Source organism: Equus przewalskii, chromosome 11, assembly GCF_037783145.1.
Source record: "Equus przewalskii isolate Varuska chromosome 11, EquPr2, whole genome shotgun sequence".
Taxonomy (NCBI): Eukaryota; Metazoa; Chordata; class Mammalia; order Perissodactyla; family Equidae; genus Equus; species Equus przewalskii.
The window spans coordinates 33,268,875-33,289,554 of record NC_091841.1 but is presented as its reverse complement, the minus strand read 5'-3'; the positions used below and the strand labels follow the sequence as shown (position 1 = coordinate 33,289,554).

The following is a 20,680-nucleotide window of genomic DNA, read 5'->3' as shown; positions in this document are numbered from 1 at the left end:
GGTCTCACCAGTTAATTATGATAAAATTGTTAGCAAAGCTATAGAAAGGAATTTCCTTAATGTGATAAAGAGAACCAGCAGCAACAAAACCAGCAAACCTCATACTCAATGGAAGATATTAAAGACTATCCTCCTGAGACTAAAAGCAAGCCACCAATCATCTCTCATATTCAACACTGCAGGGGAGGGTCAAATTATAGCGATAAAGCAGGAAACACAAACAAACACAGATTGGAAAAGAAAAAAACTGTCATTGTCTGTAGACAAATGATGGAATATAAAGAAGATCCAAAGCAATCAAGTGCATAGAAAGGACTGAAGTTCATAAGTGAGTCTGGCAAAGTTGCCAACTCCAAGATCAATATACAAAAGTCAACTGCATAAACCAACACACAGTAGTTAAAAATAAAGTTCTTAAGGTATTGTTGAGAATGCATTTTCAAAATAAAATAAATAGACATAAATCTAACAAAAGATAAAGGAACGTCTCCTCAAAAAGTTATAACACATTATGTGGAACAACAAAAGACTCCAAACAGCCAAAGCAATCCTGAGAGAAAAAGAAGCAAGCTGGCGGTATCGCACTCCCTGACTTCCAAACACACTGCAAAGCGAGAGGACTCAAAGCAGCGTGGTGCTGCACCAGGACAGGCACACAGATCAGTAGAACAGGATTGAGAGCCCAGAAATAAAACCGCACATCTATGGACAGCTAATCTTTGACAAAGGAGCTAAGAACATACAATGGAGAAAGGAAAGTCTCTTCAATAAATGGTGATGGGAAAACTGGACAGCCACAGGCAAAAGAATGAAAGTAGACCATTATCTTACACATACACAAAAATTAACTCAAAATGGATTAAAGACTTGAATGTAAGACCTGAAACCATAAAACTTCTAGAAGAAAACGTTGGCAGTATGCTCTTTGACATTGGTCTTGGCAGTATCTTTTTGAATACCACGTCTCCTCGGCCAAGGGAAACAAACAAACAAAAGAAACAAATGGGACTACATCAGACTAAAAAGCTTCTGCACAGCAAAGGGAACCATCAACAAAACAAAAAGACAACCCACCAACTGGGAGAAAAATATTTGCAAATCATACATCCAACAAGAGGTTAATTTCCAAAATATATAAAGAATTCATACAACTCAACAACAAAAAAGTGAACAACCCAATCAAAAAATGGGCAGAGAATATGAACAGACATTTTTCCAAAGAAGACATACAAACGGCCAACAGACATATGAAAAGATGTTCAACATCACTAATTACTAGGGAAGTGAAAATCAAAACTACAATGAGATGTCACCTCACACCCATCAAAGTAGCTATAATTAATAAGACAAGAAATGACAAGTGTTGGAGAGGATGTGGAGAAAAGGGAATCCTCATACACTGCTGGTGGGAACGCAAACTGATATAGCCATTATGGAAAACAGTAAGGGAATTTCGCAAAACATCAAGAATAGAACTACCATAGAATCCAGCTATTCCAGTACTGGGTATTTATCCCAAGAACACGAAATCACTAATTAAAAAAAGATTTATGCACCCCTACGTTCATCGCAGCCTTATTCACAATAGCCAAGATGTGGAAACAACCCGAGTGCCTGTCAACAGATGAACAGAAAAAGAACATATGGCATATACACACAATGGAATACTACTAGGTCATAAAAAGGACAAAATCGTGCCATTTACAGCAACATGGATGGACCTTAAGGGTATTATGCTAAGCCAAATAAATCAGATGAAGAAAGACAAATACTGTATGTCTCACTCATATGCGGAAGGTAAACAAACAAACAAACACAGATAAGGAGAACAGACTGGTGGTCACCAGAGGGGAAGGGGGTGGAGGGGAGGGCAAAAGGGGTAAAGGGGCACATGCGTACGGTGATAGATAAAAACTAGACTATTTGTAGTGAATATGATGCAGTCTACACAGAAGGTGAAATATAATAATGTACACCTGAAATTTACACAATGTTATAAACCAATATGACCTCAATGAAATAAAATAAAATAAAAAGTTATAACACATAATTGAGGGAAGTTAAGGACTATCTGAATAAATGGAGAGAGAAGCCATGGTCATAGATTTAGACTCAATACTTCAAAGATTTTAACTCTCTCAAAACTGACCTACAGATTAAAGGCAGTCCCAGTAGGATTTTGGGGGTGGAAGAAGAAGATAAGAGGACTTGCTCCTCTAGACATTAAGAATTACCCTCAAGCTCCAGTAACTAGGACAGCATGTCACTGGTGCAAAGACGAACAGAAAAAGTGATGGAGTGAGGCACAGACACAACCCACTGGTTTATGACCAAGGTGGCACTGCAGAGTTGGCAGGAGGGACCTTTTTAGCAGTGGTACTGGGACAACTGGATGTCATTCAAGAAAAAGTATCACCACACACAGAAACCCAGCCCCCAGGTGGGTTGTCAATCTAATGTGAGCACTCAGAACAGGGACAGACTTCATAAATAGGACAGAGAAAGCACTAACCATAAAAGAGAGGATGAGTAAATCTGACTACATTAAAATGTAGAACTCTGATCACAGAAGACTTCATTAGGAGAGTCAAATGGCAAGGTAGAGAGTAGGACAAGATTTTTAAACAGAGTAGGTTGAACCATACAAAGCCACCATTTTTGAAGACCAATAATGGTTAAATGTTGGCAATTTTGTTTGGTTCAACATAATATAACCAACAAAGGGCCCATATCTAAAACATATAAAGAACTTCTATAAAACAACAAAAAAGACAACTCCACAGAAAAATGGGCAAAAGACTTAACAGGTACTTCACAAAAGAAGATATTCAAAAAGCCAATAAATACACAAACTGCTCAACCTCCTTGATAATCAGGAAAATGCACATTCAAATCACAACGAGATACTACCCTGCACCCAGAATGGTTAAAATCTCAAGGGCCAAGATGCAGAGTGGCAGAACCATCCACACTGCTGGGGACGGGGTGGGGGGGGCCAGCTGGCACAGCCACTTGGGGAGCTGCTCTGGCACTGTCTCCTCAAGGTGAAGAGCTGCTACCCCATGCCCCAGCAACACCACTTCTGGGGTACACCCGCCAGCACCTCATGTACATGTAGCCAAGAGACATCCACAACGTAGACAGCAGGATATTCATGACAGCCTCAGAGGAGGAACAAGCTAAGTGCTCGCCCAGAGACGAAGGATAAATACGTTGTGGTCTATTCATACGAATTCTACACAAACAAAGGAAGAACACACAAAACAAATGCGATTAATTTCACAATGTTGAGCAAAACAAGTCAAATACAAAAGAATATGTGCTGTATGATCCATTCACATAAAATTCAAAACAGTCAAAGCTACACGACAGGTTCAGGATGCAGGCTGAGGCGGTGAAGGAAAGGAACGCAGGAGTGAAGGCAGGCCAGGAGTGAAGGCCCCGCGGGGAGGAAACGGGCTCCCTGGGGCTCCCTGCAGTGGGAGGGCGAGGGTGGGCGGGAAGGGAGGGCCCCAGGGCACCCGCCCACAGCCGGCAGGGTGACACAGCAGGGTGACAGAGCAGGGGTGATGGAGCAGGGGTGACGGAGCAGGGCAATGTAGTAGTGCGCAGGCTCCAGAACACGAGCAGGGAGCTGCACTCTGTGCATTTCCTCACAGGGACAGGACATTCCTCAACTGACAAAAACGCTGAGAGAAAAGCCAACCAATTACTAACCAAGACAAGTTTTCACTCTTGAATTTACAAACTGGGCCAAATATCTTGCATTCTAAAAAGTATACTAATATATTAATTACATAAAATAACTAAGACCAATACCCACCCTGAGTTCCTGTCCCCATCACAGACTTACTCTGCTTAATCTGGAGACGGCCAGAGAGACAGAGGTTTTAAACTCTTCTGGGTTCTTTTGTGCTAAGGTGGTGATGAGACTTGTGGCGGCAGTTACCACTCCCTGCAAGAAAACACATGACAACAGACATTTCCACTCCAGTCACATACCTGAAGCTGACCTCTTGTTTTCTTTTTCTTTTTTTTTTCCTTCTTTTCCCCAAAGCACCCCAGTACATGGTTGTACGTATTTTTTTAGTTGTGGGTCCTACTAGTTGTAGCATATGGGACATCGCCTCAGCATGGCTTGATGAGCAGTGCTAGGTCCGCGCCCAGGATTCGAACCCTAGGCTGCCAAAGCAGAGCACGCAAACTTAACCATTCGGCCACAGAGCTAGTCCCTGACCTCTCATTTTAAATTCATTTTCCAAATAAAACTTTAAACTAAGAGCAACTTAGAGTAGTTAAACAAACTGGGCACCACGGCCACCCCAGACCCACTCTGATAGGCCCACAGGGGTCATAGAAATCGAAGGAGTACATATAGGTTGTTTTCTTTGAAAAAGTTCCTCTCTGAACACCGAGAAACCCAGCAAGGCTTTAGCCCAGACCCTGCAAGGTGACGGCAGCATGGGCGGCAGCAGCTCCAGGCCAAGTCACCACTTGCCCTATCGTCTTTTTCTGGGTTCAGCTCCCTGCCTGGCCCTGTGGTCAGCTGAGCTGGCTGCCCCTAACTGAAATCCTTCTTGTGTGGACTAGAGAGGAAGACATTGTCTTTAGACTCATTGAATCTTTACAAACCGGAAGTGAGAGCGTGGAAAACAGCAACTGAAAAAGCCCATTCTCCCCTTTCTGAAAAGTGGTCCAGGCCATGTCTCCGCCATCCTGGTCCCTGAAGCACCAGCAGGCCCGGATGAGACGCTCCCCTCCCTGTGGAGCCCCACACCCCGGCCTCGGCACAGGGGGAGCCTTTGTTAAGTCCCAGGACAACTGGCAGTTACTCCCAGTAACTCACGGCTCATGGAGGAAGGTACTGGTTATGTAAGAAAGTCCTCTTGCAAATATAAAAAACATAAACGAAAGATAATTATTGACTGCGCAAATTCGAACAAAGCTCAGGAAACTTCACTCAGATCCGTATTTGATTGCTCCTGTCCTCCTCCAGCCCCACTCCTGAGCGGGTGGGAGAGGGTGGCAGAGTTGCTGCAGCAGGAAGCAGACCGTGGGGTGAGGGCCGGTGCCTCAGCAGCCTCATCTGAGAGCTGTCCTGTGCTGCTCCTTTGGCTTTCTGATGAAAATGTGAAAGCCAGATTAAAGAAATGGATCCAACTGGCCTTACTGTCCATTCCTCGGCAGGCAAAGTAAGTGCCAACAGATTTCCCACCCAAACAGAGAACTTTAACAAACTCACTATTTGTAACATGCGCTAGATTTGTTAGGGCAGAGGGCATTCCCTGTGGCTCCTGGTGTCCGGGGCCCAGCCTGGTTCACCAGGAAGATGCACTAAGTCTCTATGGGATTAATCGAGCAGTCTTCTGACGAGAGTGAGTTGGGCTCATGGACTACTCTCTGTGTCCCTGCAGGAGTCTTTGAGGAGAGGGCAGTGGGAGGGGGAGACTGAGGAGGCCCATACGGCCCATGGCTCTGTCCCTCTGGCCACAGTTGGTTGCCGGGGCAACTACAGCATCTCCTCAATGGTCCCCAGCCCCTCCCCTGCCCAGGCAGCCTTCTCCACAGGCAGTCCTCCTCCTCTGACTCATGCAGGGTCAGCACATCACAGCTCGCCCCGCCCAACACAGACCTCTCCCCCACCCCCCCACCGCCAGGGTCCCCCGCTGCTCTCAGCAGGGCAAACAGGAGCTCACTTGCTCTGGATGGGCAGCTGGAACTCTTACCAGGGATTCCTGACCTGGACACCAAAGAAAGCCAATTCTCAGGCCTTCTTCAGTGGCAAAGCCAGGAGGTGTGTGACACAGAAGCCATGCCACATGGAGGACAGCACCCAAGAGAACAGAGAACACATGCAGAGAACGTCAGGGATGAAGAAAGAGCTGAGCAGGAGCACAGCCTTCCTCAGTCTGGCTCTGATGCCCCCTCTATCTCTCCCACTTCAAGCTGGGTTCCCGGGGCCTACAACCAAGAAGGCGCCAAGCAGTGATCCTGGCAAACATGTCGAGTACATGACAATACAAAAGCCAACCCAACAGCGGGGCCGCAGGATCACACAGTGTCAAAGGAGAGGAGCCCTGGTGGCCAGCTGAGTCGCAGCCTCCGCCACACTGAAAAGCGCTCAGTGCAGATGCCCACCAGCTGAGGGCTTCAGCATCTGTCGGCCGTGTGGCTGTAGGAAGCTTCCTTGACCAGGCAGGAGTGATGACGACACGTGCCAGAATGCCACGAACCTTCACAAACTAGGTCTGCAGAGCGCACCATGTCAGGGGGAGCCTAGGTACTAGCATGCACTAGCGGCCCAGCAACCCCATCCCAGGCCAACAGAGCAGACCAGGCCCTGCCTCCTCACCACCTCATTCACCAGCTCCTCGGTCCTAGGACAGCAGAATACCCAGCTCCAACCTTCGTCAACTCCTGGTTCAAGCCTGGATCTGTGCAAAGCCAGTTAATCCCTCTGAGCCTTGGTTTCCTCATGGGAAAATCTAGACAAGCCCCAACCCCTCACAGGGTCCCCCTGATGAGCAACTTGTGACCTGGTGCCTCACAGCCACCAGCTTGTCTTCCATGACTCCATGGGCAGAATCTGAACCTGACCATTCCAAGTGTGACCTAGCATGCATGACTGGTGAGTGAAGACAGCAATTCCAACTCCTCCTGCCCAGGGCCGTCCCCTCTCCCTACAACACAGCGTGCAGGTGCTCAGCTCCACTCTGAGGAAGGGCTGCCCCTGTTCAGACACATCTGTTCCCAGTAAGCACGGGAATGATGATGGAGTGAGAGCTCAGAGGCTGTCACACTACAGCAAGCATGCTGATACAGCCACCAGCTCTCTCTGAATCTACAAGAGATGATCATTTATTTTTAAGTTTTTAAGGTAGATTTCTCTTCTCGGAAAAGGTGTAGTAACCAGATAACATACTCATAGCTGTCTACTCAGCAGAAAGATCTTTCTGTTTGTGTTGAATTTCAATTCTCTCATTTATATAACAGAATCCAGGCAGGACAAGGCCACCCCGTCCAACAATGCTTCTGCTTGACCCTGCCTCCAGTGTGGACAGGGCCTTGACTCATGTCTAACAACAGCCACCAAAGCGCTCCACACCTCCCTGTCACCATCCATGACACAGGAAAGACAGTCGAGCCTGGCTTGTGGAGTGGCCGTGCAGATTAGTAAGACTACATGCCAGAATTTAGGTCAGAACCTCAGGGCACCCCCACCAGAGCCCTAAACGAGGAGCAGAGAGGATGCCATGCGGGAACACCCTCACTGGACAGGGTGTTCCTAGAAGATGCTGATCTTTGTCTCATTCATCTATGCGGCCCCAGCATGCAGGTCCTCCAGCGCCTGGCTATAGGGGGAGCCAGAGATCATGTCTGATTCCTCCTGTCCTCAGGAAGGGGAGCTCCTTGCCCCTAACTGCAGGCACTCACAGGCTCGACAGACTGAGCTATGTAAGTCTCCCCCTGGCATCATAAGAAATCACAGTGAGCTGTTTTCACAATGGCTATTCCAAAATAGGTTACTCAGTGGGGCGAGGGTGGACTCTGGTCCAGAGGCAAATATTTACCAAATGCTGGTCGTTGAGGAGGTGCACCACTCGGGACGTCCAGTCGCCCATGGGCACAAGGTCGGGAGACGTTCGGTACAAACGCAGCAAACACAGGGCAGCGCTCTGCTTCACACTGTCCATGGTATCCCTGAAAGACAGACCCCGGTGGTCATGCGAGAACAGTTGGCAGCCGCCATGCGCACCCAACAAGCCGAGCACAGCCCAGAGCTGCACCAAGGCCACTCCAGAGCAACCAAGGGACCAGAGGCGCACCAGTGGGGAGGCTGGAAGGACACTGAGAATAAGGTTGCTTCAATCTCTCCACATGATCAGACCCATGCCCACCTCCTGCAAGGGGTCTTCGTATGTACCGTGTCTGGACAGTGACGGACAATGACAACTGTCTGCTCTAAAGAGCCACCTCCACGGACTTCACATCAAACACAATCAACAGGAAAGAGTCCTGCCAACACAACTCTCTCACTGTTAACCTTATCACCTCTAAAATATCAGTTCTAACATTCTTCCCAACTGCTGAATATGACCTTGGCTACGCAGGCTGATCATATTCAACAAGCATTCCTCTTTAATTATTTGAATTACAGTATTTTTTTCTCACAATTCACTTAATAACACAATCAAAACAGAAAAGTGTCAGAGGGCTTTGCACTACCAGAGAACTCGGTGTCCACCTGGTGGCTTCCTCCCCTGCCTCCGAAACCACTATCAGGTGCCCTCCTCAGGTGCCCCACCTGCACCTGCCTTCACCCTGCACAAGCAGCAGAGGCAGCACCAGGTGCCCTCACGCCTCTCGCAGGGGCGACCGAGAAGAGTGGCAGCTCTGGGCTGGGAGCCCAGCATCCCAGAACTGGAGTGAGCACTGAGGGGCTGGGTCAGAACAACTGCAGACACCCCAGGAGAGGGCAGCTTGGAGAGCTTTCTGTTCTGGTTTTAATGCTAGTGGAGGGCACAGAATGTTTCCAATGCTCTGTTTATCCCTGCTCCTCCCTAACCCTAGGGAAACTCTGCTAAGCAACTGGGAAAGCGACAGGCCCACCAAGGAGTCCTCCAGTGGAGGCTGTCCAAATACGTCTGAAAAAGAAACAGCCAGCATCCTCAAGGCACTGACGGAATCAGTGGGGGCTCTTGTTCTGTCTGGAGAGAAGACAAGGGTTTGGGTCTATCTTTACCATCTATCTGCCTTTGGGATTTTTTATTCCTAAATGAGTCCAAACTAACATGAGAAACCCCCAAACCACCCCAATTCTATTCCAAAGAAAAATTACTTTAGGAAAAAATTCTCTTTCGGATGCAAACACCCCTGGGGAACAGAAGTAGATATCTGTCCCTCCCTCTGGCCCCAAGCTGGCCTCATAAGGAGCAGCAGGGCAGCCATGGCCTCCAGGCCTCATGGCAGAACCTCAAGCCCACTCTGCCGAGCTCCCTTCCGCGCAGGTACACTGACAAGACCATCCTGGGTGTCTGCTATCTGTGCCACCCAGTAACACACGGCTTTGGCTTACAGTAGCCAGTTTGTTTCTATGCTTGCAGCTACGAGTCCTGACTAATACAGGAGGGCCAACCTGACCACCGTTCCCACACTGCTCCAATGCCTTCACAGAGAGCCACTCTCGGTAAGAAGGTTCGAGGAGAGGGAAGTCAACATGTGACATCCAATGGGGGGACTGGGGGATCCCTGCCTACTTTGTTTCAACTCCGTCTCCAGCTGAGGGCCCAGAGCCCAGTCCCTGGACAGCTTCTCTTTCTGAGCGCCAACTGAATCCCAGCATAAAAGGCGCCCTATCATCCCTCCCCAACATCCCGGTTCTGGTGACATGACCTTTACTTTGTACAACTAAGCTGTAACAATATGCTCTCCTCTGCACCCATCATCCTTCTGCTACTCGGCCCCATCTCTGGGCCCCAGCACCCTGAGCACTTTAGTATCAGTCCTCTATTAGTGACCTGGATTTCAAGAGTTGGTAATTTTCTTCCAGTAAGGCTCGTGGGTGCCACACTATCTAGACTTTTTGGTGTAGAACACCGGCCTACAACCTTGACTCCAGCAGGATGACTCGGCTGGGCCCAACACCAGGTCCCACAGGCCTTCTAACTTGCAGACATGGCTCAACTGTCTTCCTGCTGCAGGATTCTTTGCTTATCCTTCCATTTCAATATTCGTCCAGCCTGTGTTTCAATGCACATCCTCCTGTGTCCTTTCAATCTGCAGTGGTGGTCCATCCTTTATTTCAGGGAAATGTTCTTGAATTATCTGAATACTTTTCAGAGACTACCTCTGTTTTACATTTCATTCATCCAACAGATATTTATCAAGTACTTACTATGTACCAGGTATTGTTCAAAATGCTGGAAATAAAGCAAAAGCCATGGCAGACAAAACCCTCAGACCCCAGGGAGTTTGGGACAGCACCTCAAGCCCTCTCCAAAATGGACAAAATGGTTGTCCATTTTGACAACCAAACATGCTGAGACTTTGCCCAAGGTCCCCTGGGGCAACACTGCCGGCTGAGAACCATGGGTCTAGACCCACTAGCACTAATGAGGTGTAGGCGAGTTTTCTGACAACCCCTCCTTGCTGCTACACACCCCACACCCTCGACCCCTGCCATAGCATCCACCTGAGGCCCATCTGCACTTTCCATAGATAGAGGAACTGGAGTTGCCAGATCCTGGTCTGTCTGCGCACTGGCAGTCATCCTGGAGGACCAAGTCCTGAGTCCTGATGAAGTGCCCTAGATGGAGTCCCTTATTCAGCCAGGAGTGCTGCCCGGTGTAGGCTCCGGGTTAATTTTTTAACTCAGCAGAGCATCCTGGAACACAAAGTGGGGCCCTGTTTCAGCCGTGACCCGTGGCACAGAGGGCCCGGCACTAGCTGAAACTCTTCCAGAGCTGCCTGCTCAGCCCCACTCAGCTTCTCTCCAAATGAAAGGAAGTGGGAGGTAGGTTACTAAGCATTCTCAGGATTTGGGTGCTTGTCCTTAGTAACGCTTCTGGGAAAGGGCAAGAGGAGCCATGCCACACCACAGAACAACTGTTCCTTCTTCTTTGGCCCTATGTGAGGCTGAAGCCCCTCCGTGGTTGGTTGGTGGTTGGCAGGGTTTGGCTTTCTTCTCTAACCCACTTTAAAATCTCAGTGGTCCTGGGGGAGGGAAGGTCTGGCTGGACCTCACCTGACATCTAAACTCGTAGTTCTAGATCCAACTTTCAACTGTCTCACGTCACCCCCACTAAAAACGATGGGAGATTACTTACTTTATAAATTCTTTAAGTAGTTACATATTTGATTTATTCGACATGAGAGATACATATTTTTAGCACATCACAAGACACATACCCAGCTACGAGGATTTTAGGAATCTCCCCAGCAAACGCCTCAGCCATCTCTCGGCTGCCCACGTTGGCGATGCAGTGCAGGGCCAACCCCATGAAGGTGGGGTTTCGACTAGCCAGGTCATTCTTGATGGCATTGTTGATCAAGCGGATCAGCTCACTGTTAGAGTTCACCAACACAGAGATGAAGAGATAGCCCTGGGTTCCAGAAAGACAAGAGAACAGAAAGCTCATGACAATCTAACTCCACATGGGTGCTGAGATACCTTGAGGACGACAACGCAGACACTTCCAGCCTTCGGTGAGCCTCCAGCACTATTCCAATCTGCTCAGCATACTGCTGTCAGACTCATGCCACCTGCATGTTAATAAAAACACCAGTTCTGTTACAGAAGCAAAGTCTCTGCTTCCGATTCTGCCATGGGACAGTCCTTCAGGATGAATCTAAGAGGCATTTAGTCAGATGTCCCCACGAGAATCAGACATCTTGGTCCTCCCCCAAGTCACACTCACTTCTCTGTGGTGACACGTCTGAGTGCCCTGTAATCACCGCTATCCTGAACAGGATGGGAAGGGGCCTTCAGGCAAAGGGCCTGCCTTGGCTGTAACTAAGAAACTATGGAGATTTCCAGAAACCCAACTGACTGCTGTCTTCCCCTCTCCTGAATCTGTCTCTGTGTCCCCAGCTTCCCCTCACCACCCAGGCCAAACTCCAGTGACACCACTGTTCACGCCCTCCCCACACAGGGGGACATAGTGATTTTCTCAAGACTCGTCTGATCACTGACCAGGCAGGTTAAACCCCTGCCCAGCTTCCTGTCAGCCTCAGGAGCAAGGCCCCATCCATAAGCCTACTCCTGCTCTCCATTCTGGCAGCTGCTGCCCTTTCAGCTCTGCACTCCCACGCACGTGCCCTTGGCAGGGTGCCACCTGCTCTGTCTGCCCTCATCCCCCAGCTAACTCCTTGCTCTCAGTCTCAGCTCAGGACGCCCTCCCCAGGGAGCCCCCCCTATAGCCACCCCCTCCTCAGGGTCCCAGAGGGTTCTGCACGCCTCCTTCCCCAAGCACTGGCCACAGCTGTAATTCTCTATTTCCCGCACTGTCTGATGCCATCTCCCCGCTGGACAAGAGCAGGGCCCATGACTGCTTTTGATCACTGTGTCCCCAGGGGTCTCCCCAGCACTTTGCTTGGTCCATGGCAGACTCTCAATAAACTCTTATTGAGTAAATACCAATAGTTAACAAAATTCCTGGGGCATCTAGGGTATTTTTTCACTTTCTGTAGTTAAATTTTTGGACAAATAGAGGAAAATGGTACTTTGTAATACTGGAGAAAACATACAGAAATAATGTTACTCCAACAGGATGCAGGACTGAAATTACAAAGCCAGAGAGGCTTCAGGAGCTGGGCACAGCACTGTCTAAGAAGGTGCTGGGAGCTGGGAGCGAGGCAAGGGCACACCCATCTGGAGCTCTAGGTCTTAAACCATGGAGGTATGGTGCCCATTTCAGAAACGAAAGTTGTACAAGGGGCCAAGGCAAAGTGATCTGCGACAGTGCATCAGCCAGGTGCTGTAGGAAAGGACACGCCCCTCCATCCCTCTGAGGCGGACCTCATGGGAAAGAGCCGCACCCAAGGCACCAGGACATCACAGCTGGACTTCGTGTAGCCCATCCAAACCCACAGGAAACTCCCAGCCTGGATGGAAGCCATAAAGAAAGAACAAGAAAAGAAATGGCCACCTGATCAGAAGAACCTTACCCAGGATGCCTGGAGCACGCTGGACAGTGGGAAAGGGGAGTGAGGCCCCAGCCGCCTCAGGTATCAGCACCTGGAGCTCCGTGGGTGGGACAGGCGTCCTCAGTACCATCCCGCCCCAGCCCCAGCCCTGCAGCCACACTCACAATCTGCTTCTCCGTGTATCTGTTGGAGCTCAGCAGGTTCACGGCCTCCATATGTCCAAAGTCAATGTCGTGACCCAAGAGAAAGATGAAGAGCAACTTGCAGACGTATTTTTTTTTACTATAGCCATCAAGAGCCTTGTCACCTACGGAAAAGGTGGGTGAGGCAGGGAAAGCAGAGAACTCATCAGCAGGAAGCATATGAGCCAACCTCCAAAAGAGAGGCAGCTAGGCCCCTGGGCAGACGCACCACAGACAGTATGGGGCATGAATGATATTTTCTAACCGGGTGATACACATCAGAATCCACATGTTTGGCTTCCCTTAAAAAACAGAAACCAGAACACATGGCAGAAAGAGTTCTGCCCTCCCAGGACAGCCCTGGGCAGGTGCAGTTGGGCCAGGCCTGGGCCTCACCCCACACTGCCACAATCCACCAGGGCCCCGGGAGCAAGCCCGACCTTAAACCAGCACGTTACTCTTTAAATGTTTATCAATTTAGGCAGATGCACATACTCTAAACAGTCTTCCATTTCACACCAGTTTCAGGACAAATCACCCACTCACAGAGCTCACACACAGGGGATGAGAAGGGCATCTGCATCTTCACCCAACCCCGGCTGACGGAGCACCACACTAGAGGTGCTGGCAAGGTGGACTCCAAACACGTCGCTGGCAGAATATAAAACGTCATTTTAAAAAGGACCACTGCCATTTCAAATACCAGAAGTTATTATTTCACCTGAGAAGTGTAAGATATTCCTTAGAGTCAATCTCTAGAGACTGTAGAGGTGACAACCAGAAAGGGTGGTCATCTTATTAAGCTAGTCTTATGGGGACACTGCTGCCACAGTATGAAGGGCCCATGTAGGACACAGGGGAAGCAGAAGATGACGACACAATGCTCCTCATTAGTAAGGGGCCGGGACACTCATGTTCCATGAACGAGCACTGGCAGACCTCAAAGAACTGTCTAGAAGAAAGAGCCCCCTGCCCAAGATTTCATGGGGAGACAGTTGATTATGTGTCAGCCAGGCAGTTGGACACCTTACCTTGAGGAGCTCTGAGAACACTCCCTCCCTTTCAGCAGCAAACTGACACACAATTTACTGACCAAACAATATAAAAGCGGACCAGGCCTGGTTCCCCCAAGGACCCACTATTCGCTCATCTGATTGCTGTGCCCGAGAAGGCCGGCTCTGTCACTTCCTGGCTGGAACACATCCCCGTCAACTGTGGGAAAGCGTCGGCAGGTGGGGGGCATGCAGCCCACCATAGCAGCAGCCATCCCCTAACTCCTACCCATCTAGCTGTCCTTCAAGAACCGGCCCAGATTCCATTGTCTTCTGGAAGCCTCCTTTGACAATCAAGTCCAAAGTACCTCCCCAGGGCCGGCCCACTGGCATAGTGGATATGTTCGCAGGCTCTGCTTCAGCGGCCCAGGGTTCGCAGGTTCACCTCCCAGGTGTGGACCAACATAGTGCTCATCAAGCCACACTGTAGCGGCCTCCCACAAACAAAGTAGAGGAAGACTGGCACAGATGCTAGCTCAGGGACAATCTTCCTCACACTCACAAAAAAGTACTGCCCCAGGCCAGTCCCAGGGGTCTAGTGGTTAAGTTTGGCATGCTCCACTTCAGTGGCCCAGGTTTGGTTTCTGGGATAGGACCTACAGTACTCGTCACCAGTCATGCTGTGGCAGCAACCCAAATACAAAAGAAAAAGAGGAAGATAGCCAGCAGATGTTAGCTCAGGGCGAATCTTCCTCAGCAAAAAATAAACAAAAAAAAAAGTACCACCCTACCTCCTCTCACCTCCTAGAGACAGGTCCCTGCTCCTCAGTTAGAGCACGTTTTAGAGGGAAACCCAGCAGTGTGAGAGGAGACAGCGACAGCCCAGTCAGACTGACCTTTAGGCAGATGGCCAGGGAGGCACAGGGGCGCTTTCCCTGAAGCACCATGGCTGGTTTCTGCTCCTGCAGGACCCCAAAGGCAGGGTCCCTCCTACAGCCCTTCCCAACACTGGGAGACTCACAGGGACACACATTTAAAGGTTAGGCCCACAGAAAGGGAGGCTGTGGTGAGGGCAAGAACAGTCAAGCATCTCTCAGCCCTGACAGTGCCATGACACGGGGTAAATGCCCAGGCCCAGAAGGCAGTGTGGGCACTCACAAAGCATTGAGGAGGGCTGGAGACCGACCTGGGTCCCAGCCAGAGTGGAGACGACAGGGGACCCCGCCTGAAGCCAGAGCACCAAAGGGGCTACATCCTCAGTGAGAGGGTGGCAGGGGAACCTGCACTTGCAAAGGGAACCGAAAGGGAGACTGGTCTGTCGGTGCCACAGCTCAGTGCAAACGGGGAAAAGTAACAGTCCCCGAGAATACGTGGCCCAGATCTGCTCTCCCTCGGGGCTGGGCCCCCCCAGAGGTGCAGACACACAGCTGGCTCCCTCTGTCGAGGCACCTCCTCCAGGTGCCTGCCCCAGTTTGACTCTTCCTCATCTAAGGTGCTCCTCACCTGCTCAAGAGTGACCCCTGAGGAAGCCTTTCCTCTTCATTGATTGCATCCAAATGAGGCCCGAGCCCTGAGTCCTCCCTTCAGAACGGTTCTCTTTCTCATCAGAAACTGTGCAGCTGGGCGGGCTTCCTCCATCAAGCAGCTCCCATGAAGACTCAGGCCTGAGGGCTGGAGGCACCATCACTTCCCGGGACATATGCCGGTGTCAGGCTGGGGGCTCCCGCAGAGCTTCGGCTGGGTCTAGGGGGCGCTCACTGCAGGCTCGCCTGCTGGACCTGAGGTTGATGGTGACCCCACTGCTTTGTCTGGCAAGTTTCAAACCATCAACCCTCCCAGACCTGGCTTCTCAGCAGCACGCATCTGTGAGGGCTGCAGACTAAGAGGAGGGCCACCTCTGAGTTTGAGAATGACGTCATAATGCATCCTGCCTCAGGCACACCTCACACACTCTGAAAACCCTCCATCAGGGCAAGGAGAGCCACCCCAGGCACTCTGTGCCACTGCTCCAAGGGACAGCACTTGCACTTCAGACTCAGTGGAAGGCCTTGAAAACAAAAGCCTGCTCGTTTCTGTCAAGAAAGTGTGTTTGCTAGCTCCACCTGCATTCACCCGGCACATCCCCAGCACCTACCACCTATCTACCTCGGGAGCAAGGCCCAGGCAGAGTGCACAAGAAACCCCTTCCATGTGCATGAGGAGCCCAGCATCCTGACAGCCCTCCACAGGGCACTGCTGGGCCTGGCTCTTCATTCTTCAGGAGCCCAAGCCAGTCTCCCAACTGCAAAACTCACTGTCAGGACACAGAGGGTCCTCAAGCCAGTGGTCAGCTCCAAACACACCTCCACAAAGCTCGGGCCCAGGGCAGAACCCCTCTGCGCCTTTCCTTCACAGCTGTCTCCAAAAGGAGCACTGAGGGACACAGGTGCAGGAAGGGGCCTGCCCGCAGTTTGGGGTGAAGATGGGAGGAGCTCTGTGGTCCCACAGTGACCTCTCGGCCCCACCCTGGCCATAACCTTCCCACAGCCCTCTCAACACGACCCTAGCGGCCAGATAGGTTCCTGCCCACACCAACATCCAGATTTGCCCAGCAGCCCCACACAATTTGCCTGTGGATGGGGGAGTTCCTGCCCTCTGCATGCCCCCAACTCTGCACCCTGGCCAAACCAGTGACAACCTTCTCTGTCCTCTGAGCTTCTCCGCTCTCCAGCTGGCTCACCTACCTGCCCTGGTCCAGGAAGGGGCCTCCAGATTTGTTCTCCTGGGAGCTCTCCTTCAGCCCCAGGCCACACCGCCCCCTTGTATCTTAGTCACTCTTACCAGAGCTCAGTAATTCTTTACAGTAAACATCCCTAACTCTCACTGTGGTTTCTCTCTCCTGATTGGACCAGACTGAGACAGTCCTTAAAATGTTAGTTTCAATATTGGGCTAGAATTGTTTTTTGATTCCACTAATTTCAAACTGTTAACCAGAGCCTTTTCTGAGCTGTAAATAGGGATGATGGTAGTGACACCCATATCCCTGCTTGGGAAAGCTGGCCACAAACTACAAATGCATCCTGACTGAGGATCAGGGTCCAGGCTGTGTCCTGGGGTCCCTCAACTTCTCTAAGGCCCGCTCCTCACTGGGCCGTTAAGGAAATGAAGCAGGACACTGCTCCAGGGGCTTAGTGGCACCTGGAACAACGTGAGACCACCACTGAAGCTAATGAGGACCATATTTCACGGGCTCTTGAGATGCATGCTGGTTTCAGAATGTGAAAAAAAAATCTTAGAATGACTAAAACCTGATTTTTTTCTTTTTTGAGGAAGATTAGCCCTGAGCTAACATCTGCCGCCAATCCTCCTCTTTTTACTGAGGAAGAGTGGCCCAGAGCTAACATCTGTGCCCATCTTCCTCTACTTTATGTGGGACGCTGCCACAGCATGGCTTGATAAGCGGTGCACAGGTCCCCACCTGGGATCCAAACCGGCGAATCCTGGGCCACTGAAAAGGAGCATGCAAATTTAACAGCTGCACCACTGGGCCAGCCCCATAAAACCTGATATTTTTACAACAAAATATCAAATAGATAAAACACAAGACTGGAGAGTGGGCTGGTCACCACAGCATCTGGACACATGGACATGCTTCCTCTTCCTCAAGTGCCGAAGCCAGAGGGAATGATAGGCGCCCTTGACAGTCACCCGCCATCTGGGTCAGAGCCAGGTCGGCCCTCTGCACCCCACATGACGGGGCTCCCCAGCACCTGCCGCTCCTGCCACACTGCATGTGTCCCCTGCCTGCTTTGTTCCTGCCGCAGCCTGGGACCACACCCCGGCTCTAGCACCAGTTAACCTAATAACCACCCACTCGTCACTCATGCTTCTCAGGCCCCATCCTGACTCTTTAACAGTGGCTATGGTCAAAAATAGTCCAAGATAACCCCTTTTTAAGAATAGGGAAAGGTAGCCAGCCGAGTGTCTGTAAGCTTTGCTTATGACTCTAGGAGGCCTCAGGCTGACATGAATTTGCCATTTGTGCCTTAAGGACAGGACCCCTGTGCTAAACACAGACATGGCCCCCAGACACATAGGTTTCTAAACCTCTAGCCTCTACCAGGGTTTGGGAGGTCACACATGCACCCACATAAAGGTAGGGAGAGGGCTCCTAGCCCACTGTGAGAACTGAGCCTGACCACCCCGAGTCAGGCCCTACCCTGCCAACGAAGTGTTCTCATGTGACAACTAAGACGCTGAGAATAATCTCCAGGTCTCCGCACGATGCAGGAATAACTTTCTGTCACTAGGAAAAGGTGACCAAGACCCAGACTCTTCTGGATGATTTCTAGGCTGTGACCCTTTTTTCACCCTTCCTCTCACAGAGATGGGTGCTCAACGCATCTTATTCTGTTCAAAGAGGTAAAAAGGATAAGACACCAAGGGCAGACAGGAAGTCCCCTGCTTCTGCACTGTGCTGGTACCACTGCCTCCAAGGCTCCCCTCACCCCATGTCAGGTAAAGTGCCCCCTCCTCTGTGAAATTTCTCACAACGGCTGGCTCCAGAGTATTGCCTTCCTTCCCCAGTGTCCCCACAGACCCGGGGCATGTTCTTCACTCGCTATAAAGCTCAACTGATTTCAGCTGTTTAAAAAGGGAGATGTGAATTAAAACCACAAGAAGGTACCACTACAGTCCCAGTAGAGTAACTAAAATTTAACAGATTAACCATAGCAAGTGCTGGCGAGGCTACGGAGGAACCGGGACTCTCACAGGGCTGCTGGGACGCACGACGGTGCAGCCACTCCGGAAAACAGCGTGGCTGTCTCGTAAAAAGTAAAATACACACCTTCCATATGACCCAGCCAGTCCACTCCTAGGTATCGACCCAAAAGAAATGAAAATACGCATCCACACTCTGACTTGCACACCAATATTCACAGCAGCTTTACTCACAACAGTGGAGAACTGGGAAAAACCCAAATGCCCATCAACTGGTGAGTAAAGCACGCTGTGTGGGAACCAATCACTGACACCCGTGACGTGAACAAACCCTGAAAGCACTGTGCTCACTCACAGAAAGTGACGCAGAAGACACGACGCCACACAATTCCTTTCACATGAAGTTTCTAGAAACAACAAAACCATAGTGACAGAAAGCAGATCAATGGCGGCTGGGGAAGGTGGTTAAGAGCAAAGGGGCACCAGGGGACATTCTGGAGTGGTGGAAACGTTCTCTATTTCGTCTGTGGTGCTGCTGGCTGCATGAATACATGCATTTGCCAAAATTCAAAGTGCACATTTAAAACGAGTGAATTTTATTTCAAACATACTGTATCTCATAAAGACACTTTTTAAAAATTACTCCATCAAAATATTCCAGGAAAAAAAGAAGAGCAAAAGATGAAAGCACATTACAAAATGATGGAAACTGGTAAAGCTGGGCAAGGAACACCTGCAAGAGAACAGTATAATAAACCCCCTGACATGTAAGCTTTCATGTTTCCTCAGTAAAAAGTTCTGGGTTTTTAAAGTCTTTCTACACCTACAATAACATACATTCTTTATGGGAAGTTTTCCTATTCATCTCTGTAGCCCTCGTGCCTGGAACTTAGTGAATACCGCCAGCAGTTATTTAGCAAATCCATGTACGCCATCTGGTCAACTTCTGAAGACAATCAATAGCAGGAAATTACCATATCTCTGCTTATATACAACACAACAGTTTTTCTCTGAAGGTTTCAAGGTTGAGGGTATGCCAGTTAATGTCATCACAACTACACCGTTCCACCTCAAAATTTAGTGGCTACACAACCAGCAGGGATTTTTTGCTCAAGAGACTGCAAGTCAGCCGGGGCTTGGCTGGGGCTGCCTCCACCACCCTAGTCACCCAAGTTGCATCTGGACCTGCTTTGTGTGTCTCCCAGCCTCCCGACCCAGCCGCAACCCAAGCATGTGCTTCTCACGGAGAAGATGGGAAATGAGCAACCCCCCTTCAAGTTTAGGTTTGCGAGTGGCACACAGACACTGTCTCCATCCCACAGGCCATGTCACATGACCAAGCCCCACCTCCTTCTTCAAATGATAGCGCTCACCAGGGGAACCACTGGCCTCCAGCTTTCTTGACGGCAAGGTTTTTATCTATAGATGCAGCTCTCTCGTGTTCCTGGGACTACCGGAGTTTTACCATGCTTTGTCTGTTTGCTAAGTATTTTACTTCTACATGTATTTTTAATTTCACAAACATTATTATACACAGAGATTGTGTAAATTTACCTACGTATCTACCACTTCTTTCCTTCTTTTCTGTATCTATTTTTCATGTGGGATTATTTTGCTTCTGGTCTGAAGTAGATTAGAATTTCCCTCAGTATGGGCCCTCTGGTGAGAAATTCTCTCCATTTTTGTCTGAAAAGGGTCTTTTTTAGTTTCACTCTTAAAAGACCTTGTTGCTAGGTAACGGTTCCAGTGGGCTGTTATTTTCCAGCATTTGAGTTTTCCATGTGGTTCCACCTCCCTTGTCACTGTGAGAAGCCAGCTGTCAGCATACATGTCGCTCCTCTGAAGACAGCCCACCTTTTTGCCTCTGTGGCTACTTTTAAGATTTCCTCTCTTTGGATTTATACATTTTCACAATAATGTGTCTACGTGTAGATTTCATTTTATTTATCTGAACTGTTTGCTGAATCTGTGGTTTGGTGAATTTCCTGAATTCTTGAAAGTTCTCGGGCCCACCATTCCTCCTTTCCCTCTGGACACCAATGAGGCCTTCCAGACCCTTCCCCACACCCCATGTCTCCCACCCACTCTGCAGTTTGCCCTTTCGTCCTCCATCTGGGCCACGTTCAGGAGAGGGATTTTTCTCACCTTTCAGAACATTAA

At 49.8% G+C, this 20,680-nt stretch overlaps 1 protein-coding gene across 10 annotated transcripts in view; it reads right to left on the bottom strand.

Moving 5' to 3' along the window:
• The window catches only part of AP2A2 (adaptor related protein complex 2 subunit alpha 2), an 89,057-nt gene that overhangs the window by 32,730 nt on the left and 35,647 nt on the right, over positions 1 to 20,680 (bottom strand). For 6 of the 10 annotated variants that reach the window (XM_070564534.1, XM_070564533.1, XM_070564535.1 and 3 more), the window contains 4 exons: positions 12,810 to 12,952; positions 10,909 to 11,102; positions 7,572 to 7,701; positions 3,854 to 3,955 (listed from right to left, as the gene is read on the bottom strand). In XM_070564534.1, the coding sequence (XP_070420635.1) occupies positions 3,854 to 3,955; positions 7,572 to 7,701; positions 10,909 to 11,102; positions 12,810 to 12,952 (569 nt within the window). Of the gene's footprint in view, positions 1 to 3,853; positions 3,956 to 7,571; positions 7,702 to 10,908; positions 11,103 to 12,809; positions 12,953 to 15,322; positions 16,033 to 20,680 lie in introns of those variants that run through there. The other 4 variants (XM_070564541.1, XM_070564542.1, XM_070564537.1 and 1 more) reach the window with 3 other exon arrangements.